Genomic DNA, 19,566 nt, shown 5'->3' with positions numbered 1-19,566 from the left:
CAAATATCATAGCAAATGCAGTGGCGGTCGTATAAGTACGCGAATGCTTGTTCGTAAATCCAATAATTATATTGTGCAAAGTTTTATTTCTCTTTTTTCCTATAATATGAAATTTAAAGGTACGTTTCTTGCACTTTGAGACAGACCAAATGTCAGAATTTTATTGCCAGTAATAATTACACAATAAGTTAATCTGAATGTAAATTTATTCGTTATTTATGTTCATTATACCAACATTTTGACGTCCGTACAAATTTACTAACGACTTTAACCAGTAGCCGGTGTCTTTTGGTAAAAAAGTTCAAATTTGTAAATTTTATGTAATCGATCGACTTGCACCAATGTGACACCAATGTGGTAGTGTCTCATCGGACACATCGCTAACATTCGGCCTGCACTTGACAACACGTTGTTATCACCACACATGAAAAAGTTAATACAATAACCGCTACATTTTATTTCCTATATATGTGCATATATGTGCATATTTTATATAACTATAAACAGTTTCTTTTTCTATGCATGCATTGTATATCCGCAGTCTCCCAATAATCTTTCGCGGAATACATAATTCTAATGAAAAAGATTTATATAGTTACGTGGTTCGAACATCTCAATTTTACGCTTTCCAAGCTGTAGGACGATATTACGAATGCATATAAATTCCACTTGTAGTAATGATCTCGCGTGAGACTTCCATACAAAAACATACATGGAAAGCCATCGTATATGTATATCTAAAATCGCGTTGAATGCTCTAACAGTTAGGTAGAATTACAAATACTGTACAGGAAGGTTCGTGATTATTGCGATTAGCGTGTTTTCCGCTGCTTCAAACAAGTGATTCCGTGATTTTCCCTTAAATTCCGATTGCTCGAGCATCGTTTAACAGAGCGCTGTTAATAATATTTTCACAAGTTGCAAGTTACGTGACACATAAGAGTGACTCGGCAACGAACAAAATTAACGATGAAAACGGCGAAAAATCTGGAAATTTTATTCTGGTATTCCCGACGATTTCATGTATAATATACTGTTAGTCGAATATAACGGTTTTTAAATTTTGGATTCTTATTCTGTAGGCACCAAGTGTAAAATAGAACACGATATTAATCTTATTAGTAACATGTAAAACTCAACAGTTAAACTTATAAACTTATAAAATATTTATAAAAAATATATATAATTTTTGAGGAAGAAAATGACAAATTATTTTTCAATAAGATTAGATATAATATACAAATAAAACATAAAAATGTGTAATACAACGCGAAGGACACGAGAAAGAAAACGCTAACAAAACTACGTTATTCTCGATTTTTGCATTTTAATGTCAAATTTTGTGAAAATGGAATATTTCACTACAAAATAGTAGAGATATACAAAAGCTACAATAACCAAATGTACAGTTAACGAACTTTCGTAGACTTTAAATAGAAATTGGAAGTTTTTGCATGATTTTATAGTTATCAGATGCGATGTAAAACTGTGTAAAATCATTTTTTTTTTTATTTATTCCTATATAGCTGTCAGTGGCAGCAATATCAGGCAGTCGAAAGAGAAAAGTAACACGTTGATCGCGGTACAAATGCGTCGCACCGAACGCGAAAGCGACGCGACAAGGTGAAAAATGAAATCGGCACACGTGACGGAGAGAAGTTTATCAACGAATGACGCTGCGCTCAATGTCAGCGTTGCCATTAGTTTTCGCAGATAAATTTATCGTCTGCCACGATCTCGAATCTCCATCGCGGCACGGCACTCGTTAAAAGTGCATTTGAAATTCAGAGTCGTGCCCCGTGGCCCGATTCCGGCGAAATCCGCGGAGAAACGTTTTATCCGCTCGCGAGCCTGCACCTCGACTTTCATTTTTCGTTTTTCTCCTTTCTTTTCTTTCCTTGTTTCGATTCATTCTTGTGAAAAGTCGGCAGAAGTCATGAAAACTTGCAGCAGGAGAATGAGCACACGCAATGCGAATCGCTCGCTAATAAACTACCACTACTCCATAAACTACTACTCCAACAACCCTAACCGATCCACTTGACTGTTTCGGCAAATATTCGAATGCCATTCAAAACAAATGAATATAAAATGTTCGTTACTGATCGAATTTTTATCATCACAATCCCAAATATTTTGTTTTCTTTTATAGATGATTCTTGGAGGTCGCCTTTTATGACAGAAACAATTTTACCATTTCTTATGACAAGACAAAACTTGATCCAAAACTATAAACAATATAAACAATACAAACTATAAACAATAAATATAAATATGTATGTGTATATTTATTGTGTACAGTTAGAAAATACTATTATTTATATATATATATGCAGTGTTATAAAATCTTAAAAATATGTACTTCAGCCTCCAAGTCATTATATTGCGCATAAAAAATAATGAAAATTTGTTTTCCGCCACGTTTCTCATAAATCTACCAACTACGGGAAAAGTACTGAGTAATTAATAGCGTAAACATCCTGTATGCTAACAAGCAGGATCTACCACCATATTGTAAAATTTTACGTACATATATGCTTTGTTATTTATTATGGAAGTTTTCTTTTTTAACGTCATGATTTTTGCTTTAACGATATCATGAACATATCGTAAAAATACGCGCAGTTTCTGATCTGAGACGTACAAAATAAACGCGTTAAAGCTTTTATGATAAGAACAATTGTGAAAAGATAACCATATTTTAGAATGACCTAGACTAAGGACAGCTAGTTGATTAGGTTTTTTTTCAACGATTCACGCGCGTGCTGGCATACAGTCATCCTATAGCTCTACCTACACTATTCATAGATCAGTTAGAGGCTTTTTTTATTCTATTAATACGAGATGATACGGCGACTCCCTTAATGCGAGCTTTCAGTGTAATGAAACGGTGTGTAACCGGTCTGTATGAGAACTCTAGAGGCAAACCACTCCTCCACGATTAATCTAATAAAACCTTCCCTTACGCAATGCGAATCGGTGCCGTTAATCTTCCGACGAACTGTTATGCCATATCACTTTCAGCTATAACATTGATTTCGATATAAACGAACCTATCGCGAGACGACGATTTTATCGTTTTATATTTTCTTTTTTCTTGATTAAACAGACTACCTTGATCGTACCCAATTATAACATACTTTCTTTATCTCTCGCAACACAAATCGATATAGTAGTTAATAAACTTATGCTGTTTATTACACAAAATTCCTTCCATGAAACGCAATGGAAATGTATCATACATACAAGAAAGGAATCTCTGGTAGTTTTCGCAACAATTTCTTTATTTTTATTGGTAATATCGTATTCAATATAACAATTCGTTTTACAGTTGGTAAATTAACGAGATTTAAGTCAATATCGTTTCCTAACAACGAAACTGACGACGAAGTATATCTAGTGTTATAATAATATAATAACTTCATGATACAGTAATAAAGTAACTAGAATGAGGGGCTAGAAACCCAAAAACATAACCGTTTAACTTCAAATAAAAGCTTACCTCTAATTTTGAAGAGTACTCCTCGGTGAGTGCTTCACTCTGTCTGGTTAATTCCTGGTTCCTTTCTAAAAGCGCTTTCCCCAATTCTGCGGCTAATACAAGGTCTTTGTCGCGTTTTTTTAGAAGTTCCACCGGATCCTCGAGGTCCTCCTGGTCTAGGGAATTTCGTCGCGCTTGAAGGTCGGATATCATATCCTCCAGAGCGTACGGCTCCGGATGGCCGTCTTTTTTCGGTAGCATCGTGATAGCGAGTCGTTACACGCTCGCCAATTGTCGATCGAATGTCACGTGTCAGGCCAACGCGTGACTTTTATTGTCGTTCGTAATGATGACACTCGCGAAACCAAGTGGCCGATCGTCTCAACGTCACAGTCATTTGTAATGCACAAAATGCGGGTATACACACTAATCAACACGGGCAATCCAATAGAAGTAACGTAGTTTGAATGTCGCGTACCACGCGGTACTTGTGTCGCGGATGATTGACATTAATACGTAGTATATACATATCTAAAATCTCACTGGAAAAGCGATGTCATTGAAGCTTGCTCAATCTTCATTTTTTATCGAAGAAAATCGTTGGCGTATGGTATGCAGATAATTGAAATCGGTTGTATCGACTCCTCAACAAAATATATAAAATATAAAGTGGGATCTTTAACTGCTTCTTCCTATACGATTAAAAGCTTTGATAACTAAGAGCTTATCTTCAAGTTAAAAATATTCGAATGCGCGTTGTGCGAATATCACGCTGATTCAAAATTTCGAAAACATAGTTGAATAACGTGAGTCATACCGCTCACCTTCGCATATTGTAAATAAAATAAACGACGTGTGCAAAAATAAAGACCGTGTAGAAGTTCACTTTTTCCTCGCCTCGACTCGTGCACGGCACGTTGGAATCCAAACAGGTTCTCTCGTCGATCAGTAAAGTCTCTCACTATCAGGAACGATCAGCTGTGATCACACTCACGGACGTAATCTTTTGACGAGTATATTGCTCTCGAATACTTCCATAAATCGTAGCCAATACACAATTCGTCACACTACACATGCACGTTCGCACGATCGACTCACTTCGAGATAATTTGAAAATAAAGAGTCCTTGCGAGATATGCCGCGATTAAATCCTAGGTTAGCATCGATCGACATTCGACTGATCGCTTGTCGATCGATTGTCAATCGATTGTCAATGCGACATTCTCCGACGAGTGAAAAAACCAGGTGAATTGTTACGGGACTAATTCCGTTGTTCTGCTCCGTTTCCTCGTTATTACACGCGAACGTAGAGGCAGCAACGATTCCTGACTTTACGATAGAAAGTCAACAATGTAACCACGCTTCGAAACGACCAACATGGGTATAACATACGGACGTAACCCCTCTACCGTCTTGCTCACGATCGTTTCCAGGTACGATACACACGCAAAAATTGCCGCACTGCTCACTACGACACGTACATAAATAAGTGATCGATGCACAAATCGTATTCGACTACTAATAAAATTACAACGATTCAACGTAGTATCCTGAAACTCGATGTTGGACATTAGACTGATATATCAAGGAACACTAGCGTCTGTTGTCGATCGTATTCTGCGACCCATTTTTACGAATATCGATATAACCTTCGCGACATAACAAGTGCTGTACTTGTTTTCAGTTGTCCTTCGATAAATATGACGTCAGTGGTTCAGAATATTCTGCCTAACACTTGAACGATACCGATTTCAATGAGACGATGATGCTTTTGTATTCCGTTCCGTCTTGAATTGCGACAATGTGGAAACGATACGATCACCGTGGAATCGATACGATCGTCGTGAAAGGAGAATGATCTTTTTCACCAATAATCCCCTTTATTCTCGTTATCCTTTGCAGATCCTTCTGTACAAGACAATCTCGACTGGCTCGTAGCGTCACCGTGAACTCACTGTTTGCAAGAAGCACGCGCAGAAGGACACGGACACACGAGGCGACCAGCTCGCCGCACCGTGGTCGGCCAGGTAGTGACTCACTAGCCGCCAGTAGAAAATAAATATTACGGAATCGTGCGCCGTGCTTCTCAGCCAAGTAGAGATCCTCCCACCTCCGAGACCTCGGCTGAAAGTAATTCGTTCGACTGGTCAGGCGCGTTCCGCTACGAAAACGTTCACTCGCACTGCTAAATTCGATCCTCTGTGTAATTATGTATCTCGATTGTGATCGTTCGTATCACCACCGACGCTACGTTATCGCATTAGATTATCTTCCGAGTAATTTACGTTTATCTCGCATCGTGTATGCATAGTATTCAGTATTCACTTGTTCTTCGCATTGTAATGACTATAGAAAGAAAATAAAACGCGGGATAATAAGAAAAAATACAGTGTGACAGGATTTTATACGAAAACATAAGACAATCGACCTGCCGACCTTTCCCTCTATAAGCATACTAACCTCTCCCTTGGCTGTACCCACCACCAGCGTTACCCCCACTGCTTGACCCACCTGGTCGAACCGCCACCTGACTCGATCTCACGAAATCTATGGATCGTGTTTAACATACGATCCTCCTACGTTTACCGCTGTTACCGATGTATTATGTTAAAATAAATGTTGAAATTCCTATTACTTTCTTTTATATCGACCTATAAATTAATATAGCACAAAATAAATAAACTCTTTCGAGAGTTAGAAAATATGTTTCATACAAAATGGTTCGAGCAGTTTCACTGTAATTCCAACGTGAAATTGAACGAACGAATGAAAAAAAAAGAGATGCATCTTCGCGAAAGAAAGAAACTTACTTTATTATACAGCACTTTACAAACTGCCTAGTAATAGATCGATTAAAGGAAAAGTATGTAATGAAATTTACATTTTTTTGAAGAGCTGGTGATCACATGACACTATTCGTTAGCAATCAGTCGTTCTTAGTAATGTAATTATTTAATAACATTAGTTTTCATTAAACGACTTGCACCATCTAGTGGTTTTTCGAGTAACTGGTTTTATCAGAAGAAGTAAAGTGTCACTTTGATATTCAACGAATCATTTTAATCTTTTTGTACTGTTTTTTTTCTTCTTTTTTTTTTAGAAACGATATATTTCTTCGTTATATGCTTTTTTAAATTCTTTGCAAACCGGTATTTCTCGTATAACGATGAAAGATCACTTGAATATTTTTCGCTAACTCACAAAACGAGGGTCCCGTCACTATACACCCCTGAGAGGGTGCTTGGCAACCGGAAACATCAACAAGAAAGAATAACGGTGCCGCACGTACAGCTAGTAGAACTATATAGGGTGGCAGATGTGTTTCTCAAATGTCGCCGCTGAACCTCATCGACAGTTACATTGGGAAAGTGTTTTCCTCTCCGTGGATCCTAAAGATCATCTACGTGGACGGCGAGGAAGACACGGATGTGAACGTTGCCAACTTCCGGAAAAATCTCGGATCCATTGAGCGTAACTTTCTATAAATGATTAATAAATAGTGAGTTTCGCACTAACCTTTATACTTAGACGTCAATCGATGAAAAGAATCTTAAACAACAAGTAGTGTATAGTTTGTAATAAAGTTTGCTCAATAAATAAAGTTTGAGAAATTGTAGACTAACTGTAACGTGTATGTTTATTGTATGTCGAAAGAAATAAGAAATTAACATTTAAAGAAAAATGATAGTGATAAAAATATAACAAAATCGTATTATGTTTTGAAAGGTTGTAATTATTGAAAAATAAAGCTCCATAATGGCGCATAAACTGCAACATATACCGGACGAGATAGAACTTGAGACGATAGCTATAGCTGAACTTTCAAGATTGAAAAGGCAGTATAGGATAATGGAAAATGATCGGGGTACTTGTACAGAGGATGCAAAATTACAACTGCACAATCAAATGAACATGATTAATCGGTTGGAGTACGAAAAAGCAGAACTCGTTCTTCGTATTAAAACTGCAACTTCGAAAACGTTTGTTCGTAAAGATGAGGAAATGGAAGAAAAATTAAAGTGTATGTTAACAACGCAAGCAAAATATGACGAGATGATAAAGACGGAGAAAGAGGAAATAGCAGAGCTCGATAATGAAATTCACAAGGTTTATCAATCGTCGATATTGATTTCAAGCACGAATGTTTCAAGATGAAACGATACTATTAAAATGCTTTATTTTCAGTTGTCAAAAGAGGTTGAAATTTTCAAAACAAAAATTAAGACAGACACGCAACTAAAAGAAATATCTTTGCAACAAAATAAAATGGTTTATATATTGGAAAATCGACTTGAAGTAGCAACGAAAAGATTCAATATTGTAGTTGCTCAAAACCAAAAGCTTCGAGAAGAAATCGAAAATATGTTGAAGGAAAGATCGCAGTTCACAATACTTTGGAATAAGTTAATTAATCAATTAAACGCCGGAAAACAAATAATCAATGATTTAATAGAGCAAGCTACCATCGCGTTCAATCAAAGGGACGAAGAATTGAACAAGATTCAAGCTCTTCGTGAGAGGTACGCTTTTAAAGAATCTTTTATCTTGAATATTAGTATAAAATGAAACTACACAGAAACGTACTTAGTATTGTTGCCACAAGTTTCACGACACTCTTTACCAACGAATAGCTGCGAAAGTTGAAAAGATTGGATCGTTGTCCCCATAACTCTAAGGATTACATTAATGACCTGAAAGTTATTCGTATTTCACGTAGAACGAATTATCCATCGTTGAATTAGAAACTCGGAACCAAGAGTAACGATCGGAAATCAATGACGCGTGATAACATCCGGTGATCTCGCTTCTACATCGGTTATCCAATATTTTATTTGTCGGATCATTAATTGACTTACACTTCTGTTGCTTCCGGTGACGGTGTACAATCTTTCGAACAGAAATGAACATTGAAATATTATTTTCTTTAAAGGGGGCTAAGAGATCTAAAGGCTCACGTGTCAGAAATGTGCGAATTACAAAGGACAATGGACAATGAAATGAAATTGCAAGAATTTCTTGGTGTAAAAGGACAATATCGCGAAATGGGTGATTTGAATGCAAAACGTGCAGCTGAAAGGAAAGCGAAAATAGAAGAGAAACAAGATAAGATCGAGAATTATAAAAATATCTTACAATTGATTAAAGAATTCACCGGTATTTCTGTTTTTTTTATCTTCCACATATATCGCGAAACAACACGAAACATAATATTAAAATACATATTAGTATTAATATTATAATAACATGAAAATAATATTAAAATTCAAAAGTAGTAAATTTTTGTAACGAATAATCGTTTTTGTAGGCGTGCACGACGTCAATAAGCTGATAGCGTATTTTATCAAGCAAGAAGAAGAAAACTTTGCTTTATTCAGTTATGTGAACGAATTAAACGATGAACTGGAAGGTCTCCAGTCGAGGATGGCTCAGTTGACAATAGCTATACAAGACGCTCGAATTACGAACGAAGTTACCGATCAAGAACAGGCCGAAACATTGGAGAAACTCAAACGAGAACTTGAAGAACAAACCGCTCTCGCTGATGCGGCTGAAGAAAATCTGATACAGGTGACATCTTACTAATTCCATCGAATATCAGAGAATGAAAATCTACGAAATCAAACCACGACGTCGAATTTCCTTAAAAATTAAATATTTCTGCTCAAATGAGTAACTTTATTATTTGTTTCAGTGTGACGACGTAATAGAGAAATTGTTAAAAGGAATAGATTCTCTCTTTAAAGCAATTCGTTGTGACAATTCTCCGATCTTGCAACTGTTAGGTGATAATGAACAGATAACAACGTGCAATGTCATGCTATACTTAGAAATCATTGAAAAACGTATTACTCAGATGTTCCACAAAGTATATTGGCTAGATAAAGCTACCAAAACGCAACAATTGCGACTTGACGAAGAGAGAAGACCCAGATTGAAAGTGCCTCCTATTGAATATATTGCCCCTACCCAACCCTGTGCCTTGTAAGTCCTTCGATCCCATCTACCTCCATCTATTCCTCCTTTCTTTCTTATCCTTCCCTATTTCCAATATTTTTGAATTTTTCTTATCTGTTTGTTTTCGTTTAGCTTCTTTGCATGTAATGTTTATAACGAATATTTATTGAGAAAATTAAATTGTATAGATGTATCGAAAAAGAAGAGTTACAGATCGTATCCGAAGGTTTAGAACATCCATTAACGCGCGATGAAGCTACTAAAAAGTTAAAACAAAGACTCGAAGAAGATTACTCGGAACTCCTGCATAATATATCTGGTTGTCATTTACCGGCAGCTAGGAAAATCATACAGAAACGATATCAATAAAATGGTAACAGAAAGCCTGTAAATTGGATACACAATCATTAACATTTACGAAGTACAAGGTAATTGGCTGAATCATCGACGTAATTGTGAGACTCGTAAAACTGTTCTGCCACAAATTTTCAATCCAATTTTTAGTAACAATAGTAAGATACTTATCAGTATTATATATATTTAATTTCTTTAGAATATTTATTTACAGTAGCTGGACAAGTAATTTCAAGTAAAACGATTCTCTTATTTCGCTGCGCGTTTTTTTGCAACTCTTATGATTCGTTTTAATTCAAGAATGGTTCGTTTAATATGATCTAACTGTTGCTCGACGTCATCTTTGCTTACAGTCACGGGAATATCCTTTCTCTTGCAGATCTGTTGATATAGATTCCAGCAACACGTTTTTACTTGCATGTGCTCCAAATTTTTCTCCGCTGCAGTTACTTTTATTTCAGCCACGATTGTTTCCCATTTACGAGCTTGTACTTCTGCCCAATCGCGTCTTGCTTGTAGTTGCGCTAATTTACTATTCAACCCCATAATTTTTTGTGACTTTGACTCCGTCATATGATGCTATAAAAAAAAAGAGATACGCATCCTTTCCATTGTACAATTATAAATGGAAAACTAATAAAATATATCTTAAGAAAATTACCATTTCTGTTCCCCTTTCTTCTAATATCTCGAGATTTTTATCCTGATGCTCGGACAAAATCGTTCGTGCTTCGATTAAAGTTTCGTAACGATTAAAAATCTCAGAAATTGAATGAAATTCGCCTGTTTCGACAATGACCCTGTCTAAATAATCATGATATTTTTTATATTCTTGTACATATTTCTTCATCCTATCTCGAACATCATTCATGTAACTTAATTTTTCTTCGAGTTCTTTTATCTGAAACATATGTTCTCTACTAAATAAAAAATATTATTCTATTTACTACGTATCTATTTACTACGTAAATAATTTTCTTTTATTAATTTTATTGTGATATGTTACTTCTTCCATCCTACTTGCTTGACGATCACGTTCTTCTTTAATTTTGCTATCCGCGCGATCACGTTTTTCTTGATTTTCTCTCACGAATCTGTTGAATTTTATAAATGATTCTCGGAGGAACAATTCCTGACGTCTCATCTCGTCCCATTGCTCGTCCATGAATTTCCGCTTTTTCTCTTGTTCGACCCATTTTGCATGTAATCTCTCTTCGGTTTTTGCTAACTCACAACGCGCTCTAACTACTTCTAATGCCGGGTAAACTCTTGGCTTATCCCATTCAGGATACTTTCTAATACATAAAAGACAAAACTCACATATCTTTGGAGATGTTAGCTTTTTTTTTAATTATATAAAGAAAAAGCATAAAAATAAGATACTTTGACAACCTTTTTCATAAAATTTTACATCAGTTTCCTAATTGTTATCGAACTGAAAATAAAAGAATGCAAAGAATATACTTGTAATTTATCGCAAATTGATCATATGAAATAGTTTCTTTGTTACATTACTTAACATCACGATCTTTTTGCTTCGAGAGGAAGTATTCCGTAACAGCTTTTTGCGGGTCTGCTGTAATAACAGCTCGTCGAATAAAATTTTTTACTTCTTCTTGTATGGTAGCCATTTTAATTTAGTACAAAGTGATGTGAATAAAAATGAATGTTTTAATACGATGTTCACTAAATTTTTAATATTCCACGAGAAGATGTTAATTGTATGTATAATCCATTGATCAAACAATTTGAAATACAGGTTTGTTTCTTTACTAACCAAAAATCCCTAGATTTTCTATGTAGCATATTTTAATTGAACATACATCTGGACCATGGACATGTATTAGATATAACAAGTTCAATGACAGGTAAATACAATTAGAAAAATTGTATTTAAAATAATTAAACGTATTTTATTTATTTTACATTTTTACAAAGAGTCAATTACAGTAATGTGGAAAATCACTGTACGCTATAAGGGAATGGGAAATAAGTATTTTCAGATATTTATTGTATAATATGCAAATTTTACGAGTGAACTTCTTGTCCTAAGAGTGAAAGTTGTTTAAGTAACTGTTTTGCATTAATAAATGTTGTAGAACCATACGTGATTCGTTTATTGACCCCAGCCCCACTTTTTTGTTTTACATAGTCCACTAGGTTTTGATATTCTATGTAATTTCCACCACCAACAATAAAAACAATTACATCTTGAAATGTTGGTCTGTTCTTTGGCATTTGTTCTGTAGGTTTTAAGAGCTTTGGATCTAAATAACAATAATCATCTGCTTGAGATGATTGCCTCGATTCCATTAATTCATCGACTATTTTTGTGACTGGTAAATTATGCTTCTTAACAACCAAATTTTTTACTCCCTCCATTACAAATGATGATCCTTGATTCATTAATTTTGAAAACATACTAACTGTTTTAGTACCACCACCTTCGTAATTATTTTGGATTTCTGCTATTCGGGTGTAACTTCTTAATCGTTTTATGTATATTAGAGGATTTAAGTCACACCCAGCAGCAAATAATGCTGTCTCGAGTTTACTATATTCACTGTCTGACATATTTGTACAAATATAATATATAATAGCAAGACGTAATTTATCTTCCGGAGTACCACAGTCTGGATCACTTATTGTTTCTAATACACTTCTATCTAATGTTTGCCTGCTCATTATTTTCTCTTCTAATTCAAAAAATGTGTCGAGTCTCCTGGACTTTATAAAATTCAGAATACCTGTTGCAATTGATGTATGCATATCGATCAATCGTTTCATTTCCAAGAGTTGTGGTAGATTATTAACAGCATTTGTCAAACGTGCTGTATTATTGGAAACCATTGATAATGCTACTTCGCTATCATTATCAATACCCATAGATGATTTGAGCTTTTTAACATCATCTTCAAAAGTACGATATTGTTCCAACTCTTCTTGTATAGCTTCAGCTACTCTAGGGAATGGACTACCTTTATGTTGACACCAAAATCTATCTCTGTTATCTAGTTCATAAGCCCTAGTCTTTGAACGTGTTCCTCCTGCGGGAGATCTTCCCACATTTTCCTCGACAACGAGTCTATTCAATGTCATTTCTAATACATCGTGCGCCAATGCTTGATAGGTCCATGTATGATGTAATGGTGTTGCCATATCTATGTTACGATCCAATATAATTAAAAGTGGTCTTTGAAAACTATAATGACCAGTTGTCTCACTTTCAAATAAATTATTTCTTGTATCCCAAACATTTTCCCTTAGTTTTTTATCAATCATTTTAGCAACCATTTCTGCAGCATTTCCTCTTGGACATCTTATAACCGGTACAGTACCCAATGTAACAAACACAGAGAAAAGACAATCAACTATAATTTCCATTACAGATTCCATTTCAGTGTCTTTTACTTCACCCCGATTAATTGCATGATACGATATGACATCGCTATTTTGATGTCTCAGGATAAATAAATCATCCTCCAATGATATAAAATTCAAATATTGATCGTATACTTTGTGAATATTTGACACTACACCTCCAAGCAATGCAGCAGCTGCTAAATCTTCCATCTTCTGCCTGGTTATTGGTGATATAAAATTCAAATGATAAATATCATATAATCCATTTTGCAAATCTTGACCAATTCTACCAAGATTTTCATCTGTAGGTGCACAAAAGTAAATAGCTGGTACTTCAGGAATAGAATCTCTGTCAGAATGTAATTGCATATGGAGTGTAATACCAAGTTCTCTGAGCTCTTTTACAGATATTAATGGTGAAATAATATCCTGTCCAAGTCTATCATAAATTAAAACTTTCCATACAGGTATTGCTTCTTCTAATTTTTTTTCCGGTTGATTCAGATTTAACATCAGTTTTAAGGCATTTATTTGCCTATCACGAAGACTCATCATGGTTAACTCGTTTATTGAGGTCTTTATTTTTTAATACTTTCCTCACTTTAATAAATATTTTAAGTTTTATAGATGAAAAGATATCTTTACAACTCTTTTTGATTAATATTTTGTGATTATATAAAAAAATAAAAGATTTAAAACACCATAATATAAATAAATATGTCAATATTCGATTCTTAACTCTAAATTGTCAAAAAATACCCATACAATGTAATACTACTAGGACTTAACACTGTAATATGGAACACATCAATAGTTCTCTGAAATGATGCAAAATCTCTAGATCATTGCTGATATCTCTTATATGAAATGTAATTAAAAATTGTACAATTATAATATCTTTAAAAAATATATACCTTTATGTCTTATAATACTATGTAAAAATAAGGAAGTATTTTTTAAATTTATATATAACTAGATGTAACATAACATTATATGAAATGATGTGAGATTCTTTATGGCTCTTATTGGTAGCATTGGCCGGCAACAAAATGGGGACCTCATTTTACTGGGAAAGTAAAATCAAAGAAAAGTTCGATGTTAACATTAGACTATTGTGCGTGACATGTAAATAATAAACGAGATTGTGTTTATATAATATTAAAGGAACTAGTTTGACCTTCAAAGGACAATATACATTGAATATTCGATGAGATTTCGGTGATACGTTTCTGACAGCATGTCTGCAATGGCCGATGACTCTACTTCTCTGCCAAAAAGGCGTCAATTGGTAAACAAACCTAGCATAACTTTTTAATTTAACATTAATTCCAATTGTAAAAAAATCATATTTGTCATGAATTTTATTGTAGCGAGAAAGAACTCGAAAGTTATATACAGACGACTGGACCATAGGCGATGAGGAAATTGAGGGTCGTAGGACTTTCCAACTCGATGAAAAAATCGAGTGTGAAAGATACAACCTTAACAATTTCACCGGGTTATTCCGTGAAATGGCAGGTTCTGAATTCAATTTAGCATACCTGCAAAAGCATGGTCTGAGCATACCATTGCTCTTTAGGGATAAATCTGGATTGGGATTAAGAGTCCCCAGTACAAACTTTACTGTGAATGATGTCAGGACTTGTGTTGGTATGTTTAATTTAATTAAACATATTTTATTTAATATCCAGATTATTAAAAAATATTCATTGTTAATGTTTGTCAGGTTCAAAAAGGATATTGGATGTAATGGATGTTAATACACAGAAGAATGAAGATATGACAATGAAAGAATGGCAGAAGTATTATGAAGATCCCAACAAAGAGCGACTGTTAAATGTAATTTCATTAGAGTTCAGTCATACCAAGTTAGAAAATTATGTACAATCACCTGAAATAGTGCGACAGGTTGATTGGGTAGATGTTGTATGGCCAAGACACCTAAAAGAAGCACAAGTGGAATCTACAAATCTGTTGGAAGATATGATGTATCCAAAAGTGCAAAAGTATTGTCTCATGTCTGTAAAGGGTTGTTATACAGACTTTCATGTTGATTTTGGTGGAACCAGTGTTTGGTATCACATTTTAAGAGGTGGTAAAATATTTTGGCTTATTCCTCCTACTGAAAAGAATTTGACTCTTTACCAAGAATGGGTATTAAGTGGTAAACAATCTGATGTATTCTTTGGAGACATGGTAGAGAGATGTGGTAGGATAACTTTAACAGCTGGCATGACTTTGTTTATTCCAACTGGTTGGATTCATGCTGTATATACCCCTCAAGATTCTTTAGTATTTGGTGGAAACTTTTTACACAGTTTTGGTATTGAAAAACAATTAAAAGTTGCACAAGTAGAAGAACATACAAAAGTGCCACAAAAATTCAGATATCCATTTTTCACCGAAATGTTATGGTATGATGAACTATTTAAGAGATTCAAAAGAAATCTATTATATTATCTATACAGCAATTTTTTGTTATTTATTACAGGTATGTTTTGGAGAGATATGTTCATGTTCTTCTAGGCAGAAGTCACTTGGATATTTCTGAATCACAACGTCAACATTCAGTACCACAACACCACCAACATGTACATTTAACACCATTTGAATTGCATGGTTTAAAAGCAATAGTTATGTATCTACATTCACTACCTTCCACGAAGAAGAATGTGCCTGAGCTAATTCGCGATCCGGTTGCCTTAATTCATGATGTTCGATGTCTAGTAGAACAACATAGACATGATAATCCAGAAGCAGCTGTAACAGGGAATCCTGTTTTACCACCTCCACCTCCTTTGACAATTGCTGAAAGAGTATGTATAAAATGTTAAATTTGATTAATAATGTTTATTTCTTACATCATATTTACACATATCTTATGGCATTACTGGTATAATAGGAACGCTTGAGGATAACTAAGAAAAGTTTTACAAAGATTCAGAGACATCACTCGCAAGAAAAGTCTGAAAGAGCTTTTCCGCGACGTAGGCGTACTAGATGTAAGAAGTGCGAAGCATGTACAAGAACTGATTGTGGAGAATGTATGTACTGTCAAGATATGGTAAAATTTGGTGGAAGTGGTCGTGCCAAGCAAACGTGTTTAATGAGGCAATGTTTGAGGCCTATGCTACCAGTTACCGCAGCTTGTAAAGTTTGTCGATTAGATGGTTGGGGTCAACCGCCTGCACCGTTAATGGGTACTTATTTATTTCTTTATTTCTTTCAATGAGTTATCAATCTATTGTTAAGGTAATAAGTAGAGATACTTCATTTTTAATCTTCGATACAGGAAAGCCAACACCTACAGCTCCGTCAAGTTTAGTAGAATGCTCGATATGCTTCGACATTGTACATCCTGAATGTATAGGATTGGATCCACAAACCATAACCGTCAGCGACGATTTACCGAACAGTTGGGAATGTCCCGAGTGTTGTGAAAGCGGTCGAAATCTAGATTGTAGACCACGACAACCTAAGGCTCGTGCTCGAAAACTTTCCGTATCTAGTGCAGCTTCATCAGCACCCACAACAGATTCTGAAAGGGCTACCACACCAAGTAAACGTTCAAGACCCGATCCCAGCGATGTAAGTCCCCAAATGGAATCTGAAACGGTCTAAGAATACGAAATTATTCATGGTTTCTATACAAAAAATTCCAGGCATGGAATGACAGAGAACCGGCTGAGGGTGAACAGCGAACAGCTTTGCGTACACAATTAGCTGTACAATTAACTGGTTCAAGTAGTAAGTCATTGAAGAGGCCCCACGTGGTGGTTAGGCCTGTTCCACTTCCGCCTGTTCAAAGACCAGGGCCCGATTTTAATGGACAATCTTTAGCATATGACAAGACAGCATTACTTGCTATTTTTAGATTTTTAAATATAAAGGACCTGGCGAATTGTGCCTTGGTTTGCCGTACATGGGCCAGATATAGTATAGATCCTAGTTTGTGGAGAAAATTGGATATGTCTCATTCCCATCTAACAGCTTTACACTTAACTGGTATAATACGCCGCCAACCGGAAAATCTGTCCCTTGACTGGACGAATGTTACTAAAAGACAATTAGCTTGGCTATTAAGTAGATTACCACAGCTCAGAACATTATCTTTACAAGGTTGTACGTGGACTGGAGTCTGTGCTTTAAGAACATGCACTTGTCCACCACTTGTTACCTTAGATCTAAGTCATGTATCTGGACTAAATGATTCGAGTTTGAGAGAAATGCTCAGTCCACCTACAGATTCGAGGCCTGGTCTAATCGATAAAACTTCAAGACTAAAACATCTTAAAAATTTATCTTTGGCTGGATGTGATATAACTGATGTAGCTTTGAGATATATAGTTCAACATTTACCCTATCTGGAGACATTAGATCTTTCTTCTTGTGGTAGAGTTACTGATGCTGGTGTAGCTCAATTAGCAACTCCACCAGCGCAAGCAGTGACGAACCTGGCATCATTGAATTTGGCAAACTGTAGATTACTTACGGAAGCAACATTAGATCATTTGGCGAGATGTAAAGTGCTTAAACGTTTAGATCTTAGACACACTACTCAAGTCTCAACTCAATCTGTAATTAAGTTTGCTGCAAAAAGTATTCATAATTTGCATGTAACTGATGTTAAATTAGTAGAAGAAAAGAAATTTAAAGCAGAAGTTAAAGTTACATGAAAACATGTATTTTTTTTTCCTTTTTTTAAACTGTTACGAAGACTTTCGGCAAGTGCAATTTCGTTACCGTGTAAAACCATAAGAAATGGCAATGAACTTAGTACTGGATTTCAATTAATAATTATTTATTATCACAAAAACCCATTAACACTATATCACATCTTCATAATATAAGAGAATGGACCTGACTAGTATAGGATTTCTATTTGATAATGTTCAGTTTTATCGATGTCACCGTGCAATCTGGGCGAAGAAGAAAAAGGGAAACTACTGCTTATATATGATTTAAAATGACCAAAATAGTTTTTATGTTCTGCTTTTTATTATGGTAGATGCTGTCTTCCTTTATGCCTGGATAGCTCTGTGCATTCTTCAGAAATATTTTCACGAATACAGGATATTAAATAAGTAATGCAGATTCTAAAAAAAATATTTATAAGTGACTAATACAAACCTACACTAGTTGAATCTACAATAGTCAAAATATAGCAATGGTTAGCATTCCTAATATTAAAATTGTATAAAAGCGAAATGTTAGGTTCTACTAACCTTGCCAATCAAGAAAATCATTACTCGCTTAATATTCAGTATTCTATAAAATCGAAATATAATACTTACATCGATATGGAAATTTTTACTGTCGTATTGCTGAAAATGCGAACGTTCAGTATTTATTTTGTAATTCTATGTGGATGTAAAAATACAAACGCGGGTAAAAAACATATTAACATTCATAGTCTTATGAAAAACTCAGCAGATTAATACACCAACGCTATCATTCTCCGATATATTGCTACAAAAGAAGAGGTATATTTATTTCTGCTGTGTTTGGGATAGGTGTCCAACATGAAGATTACTAATTCATTCAAAAGTCGCAAAATAAGTCGTAAGGCAGTTTGTTGACCATATAAACTCATACCCTAATTATAAAACCGAAATCGCGCAATGAAACGTATTTGATTATACTATTTCATATTAGATATATAGTTAACGTTATGCTGAGAAACATGTATATTACACAAATGTTTTAATTTTCGACCCAAGTTATGTTAAATGTAATGTCGAATGTTTTTATGTAAACGAATGTACATACGTGATTTCTTTTTTTTTTTTTTTTTAATAAATTTACTTTCTCGTTTTATTTTGTTAACGTGCATATTATGTACGTAACTTAAGAGTGATAATAATACCGAGCAATAAGAATTTAATTACCTGCACTTTCAAACTAACTCTAGCTGTATAATTAAAGTATCTCACATTGTTTGTATCATCTCTGTGAAAAGCTCTCCTAAAGAACACGATCTATCCGTGATTAAAATTCAGCATATTTTTTTTAATTTAGCTTCGGTGTAATTAGTTTCACTATACTCGTTATTGTCAGATTGTTTATGACGAGTAAAATTTTTATAAATGGAACAGGTTTTAGGACCATTTAAGATACAAATAATGTTCTAAAACTATAACACTACTGTATATATACATAGAATATGTAACCCATTGGAAAACAATAGTGATATTCTGATTTTTCAAATATAATTTTGAATTTTAAAAATACCGCTATCATCTCTGCTCATTTATTTTCGGCATTTTACATTCCTTTTCTAATTGTATTAGCAGAAATGTCGATGAAACAGAAAAATAGGAAAAAAAGATATTGTTCAATAAACATATAATTATGAAACAAAAATTTGATATATTTGTTAACGACGATGACTATACGCCTGTAATGTAAACTAT

The 19,566-nt window shown here is 34.6% G+C and overlaps 5 protein-coding genes across 5 annotated transcripts in view; 2 read left to right on the top strand and 3 right to left on the bottom strand.

The window, feature by feature from the left end:
- LOC117206681 (bicaudal D-related protein homolog) overlaps positions 1–5,879 on the bottom strand; it is a 29,373-nt gene extending 23,494 nt beyond the window's left edge. Inside the window, exon 1 of the mRNA XM_033446221.1 lies at positions 3,503–5,879. Coding sequence (XP_033302112.1) covers positions 3,503–3,742 — 240 coding nt within the window. The 5' untranslated portion in view covers positions 3,743–5,879. The remainder of the gene's footprint in view (positions 1–3,502) is intronic.
- A 925-nt stretch (positions 5,880–6,804) lies between these two features.
- LOC117206769 (coiled-coil domain-containing protein 63-like) lies at positions 6,805–9,844 on the top strand. Its single transcript, XM_033446389.1, has 7 exons — positions 6,805–6,980; positions 7,208–7,588; positions 7,667–8,001; positions 8,412–8,635; positions 8,787–9,049; positions 9,174–9,463; positions 9,625–9,844. Exons 2-7 carry the CDS (start codon positions 7,238–7,240, stop codon positions 9,803–9,805), a joined length of 1,644 nt encoding a protein of 547 aa, XP_033302280.1. The 5' UTR covers positions 6,805–6,980; positions 7,208–7,237; the 3' UTR covers positions 9,806–9,844.
- Positions 9,845–10,011: 167 nt separating this feature from the next.
- LOC117206770 (cilia- and flagella-associated protein 73) lies at positions 10,012–11,556 on the bottom strand. Its single transcript, XM_033446390.1, has 4 exons — positions 11,311–11,556; positions 10,797–11,105; positions 10,452–10,691; positions 10,012–10,369 (listed from the first exon to the last, which is right to left on the bottom strand). Exons 1-4 carry the CDS (start codon positions 11,419–11,421, stop codon positions 10,040–10,042), a joined length of 990 nt encoding a protein of 329 aa, XP_033302281.1. The 5' UTR covers positions 11,422–11,556; the 3' UTR covers positions 10,012–10,039.
- Positions 11,557–11,677: 121 nt separating this feature from the next.
- Positions 11,678–14,077, bottom strand: LOC117206765 (protein sly1 homolog). The gene has a single exon (XM_033446382.1). It carries the CDS (start codon positions 13,706–13,708, stop codon positions 11,819–11,821), a length of 1,890 nt encoding a protein of 629 aa, XP_033302273.1. The 5' UTR covers positions 13,709–14,077; the 3' UTR covers positions 11,678–11,818.
- An 85-nt stretch (positions 14,078–14,162) lies between these two features.
- On the top strand, positions 14,163–19,383 carry LOC117206763 (jmjC domain-containing histone demethylation protein 1-like). The gene is made up of 7 exons (XM_033446379.1): positions 14,163–14,441; positions 14,524–14,803; positions 14,880–15,567; positions 15,645–15,969; positions 16,056–16,353; positions 16,446–16,741; positions 16,816–19,383. Exons 1-7 carry the CDS (start codon positions 14,391–14,393, stop codon positions 17,827–17,829), a joined length of 2,952 nt encoding a protein of 983 aa, XP_033302270.1. The 5' UTR covers positions 14,163–14,390; the 3' UTR covers positions 17,830–19,383.
- Positions 19,384–19,566: the final 183 nt, after the last annotated feature.

Source organism: Bombus bifarius, unplaced genomic scaffold, assembly GCF_011952205.1.
Source record: "Bombus bifarius isolate JDL3187 unplaced genomic scaffold, Bbif_JDL3187 scf7180000008008, whole genome shotgun sequence".
Taxonomy (NCBI): domain Eukaryota; kingdom Metazoa; phylum Arthropoda; class Insecta; order Hymenoptera; family Apidae; genus Bombus; species Bombus bifarius.
This window is presented reverse-complemented; position numbering and strand designations above follow the sequence as displayed.

Excerpts from the sequence above, each read along its gene's own strand:
- LOC117206770 (XM_033446390.1), bottom strand. The coding sequence starts at position 11,421 with ATGGCTACCATACAAGAAGAAGTAAAAAATTTTATTCGACGAGCTGTT. Across the intron at positions 10,692-10,796 it reads AAGCAAGTAGGATGGAAGAA|ATAAAAGAACTCGAAGAAAA; the intron begins GTAACATATCAC and ends CATATGTTTCAG. Across the intron at positions 10,370-10,451 it reads AAGAAAGGGGAACAGAAATG|CATCATATGACGGAGTCAAA; the intron begins GTAATTTTCTTA and ends TTTTTTTTATAG.
- LOC117206763 (XM_033446379.1), top strand. The coding sequence starts at position 14,391 with ATGTCTGCAATGGCCGATGACTCTACTTCTCTGCCAAAAAGGCGTCAA. Across the intron at positions 14,804-14,879 it reads TGATGTCAGGACTTGTGTTG|GTTCAAAAAGGATATTGGAT; the intron begins GTATGTTTAATT and ends AATGTTTGTCAG. Across the intron at positions 16,354-16,445 it reads ACCGCCTGCACCGTTAATGG|GAAAGCCAACACCTACAGCT; the intron begins GTACTTATTTAT and ends TCTTCGATACAG.
- LOC117206769 (XM_033446389.1), top strand. The coding sequence starts at position 7,238 with ATGGCGCATAAACTGCAACATATACCGGACGAGATAGAACTTGAGACG. Across the intron at positions 8,002-8,411 it reads ATTCAAGCTCTTCGTGAGAG|GGGGCTAAGAGATCTAAAGG; the intron begins GTACGCTTTTAA and ends TTTTCTTTAAAG. Across the intron at positions 8,636-8,786 it reads ATTGATTAAAGAATTCACCG|GCGTGCACGACGTCAATAAG; the intron begins GTATTTCTGTTT and ends TCGTTTTTGTAG.
- LOC117206765 (XM_033446382.1), bottom strand. The coding sequence starts at position 13,708 with ATGATGAGTCTTCGTGATAGGCAAATAAATGCCTTAAAACTGATGTTA.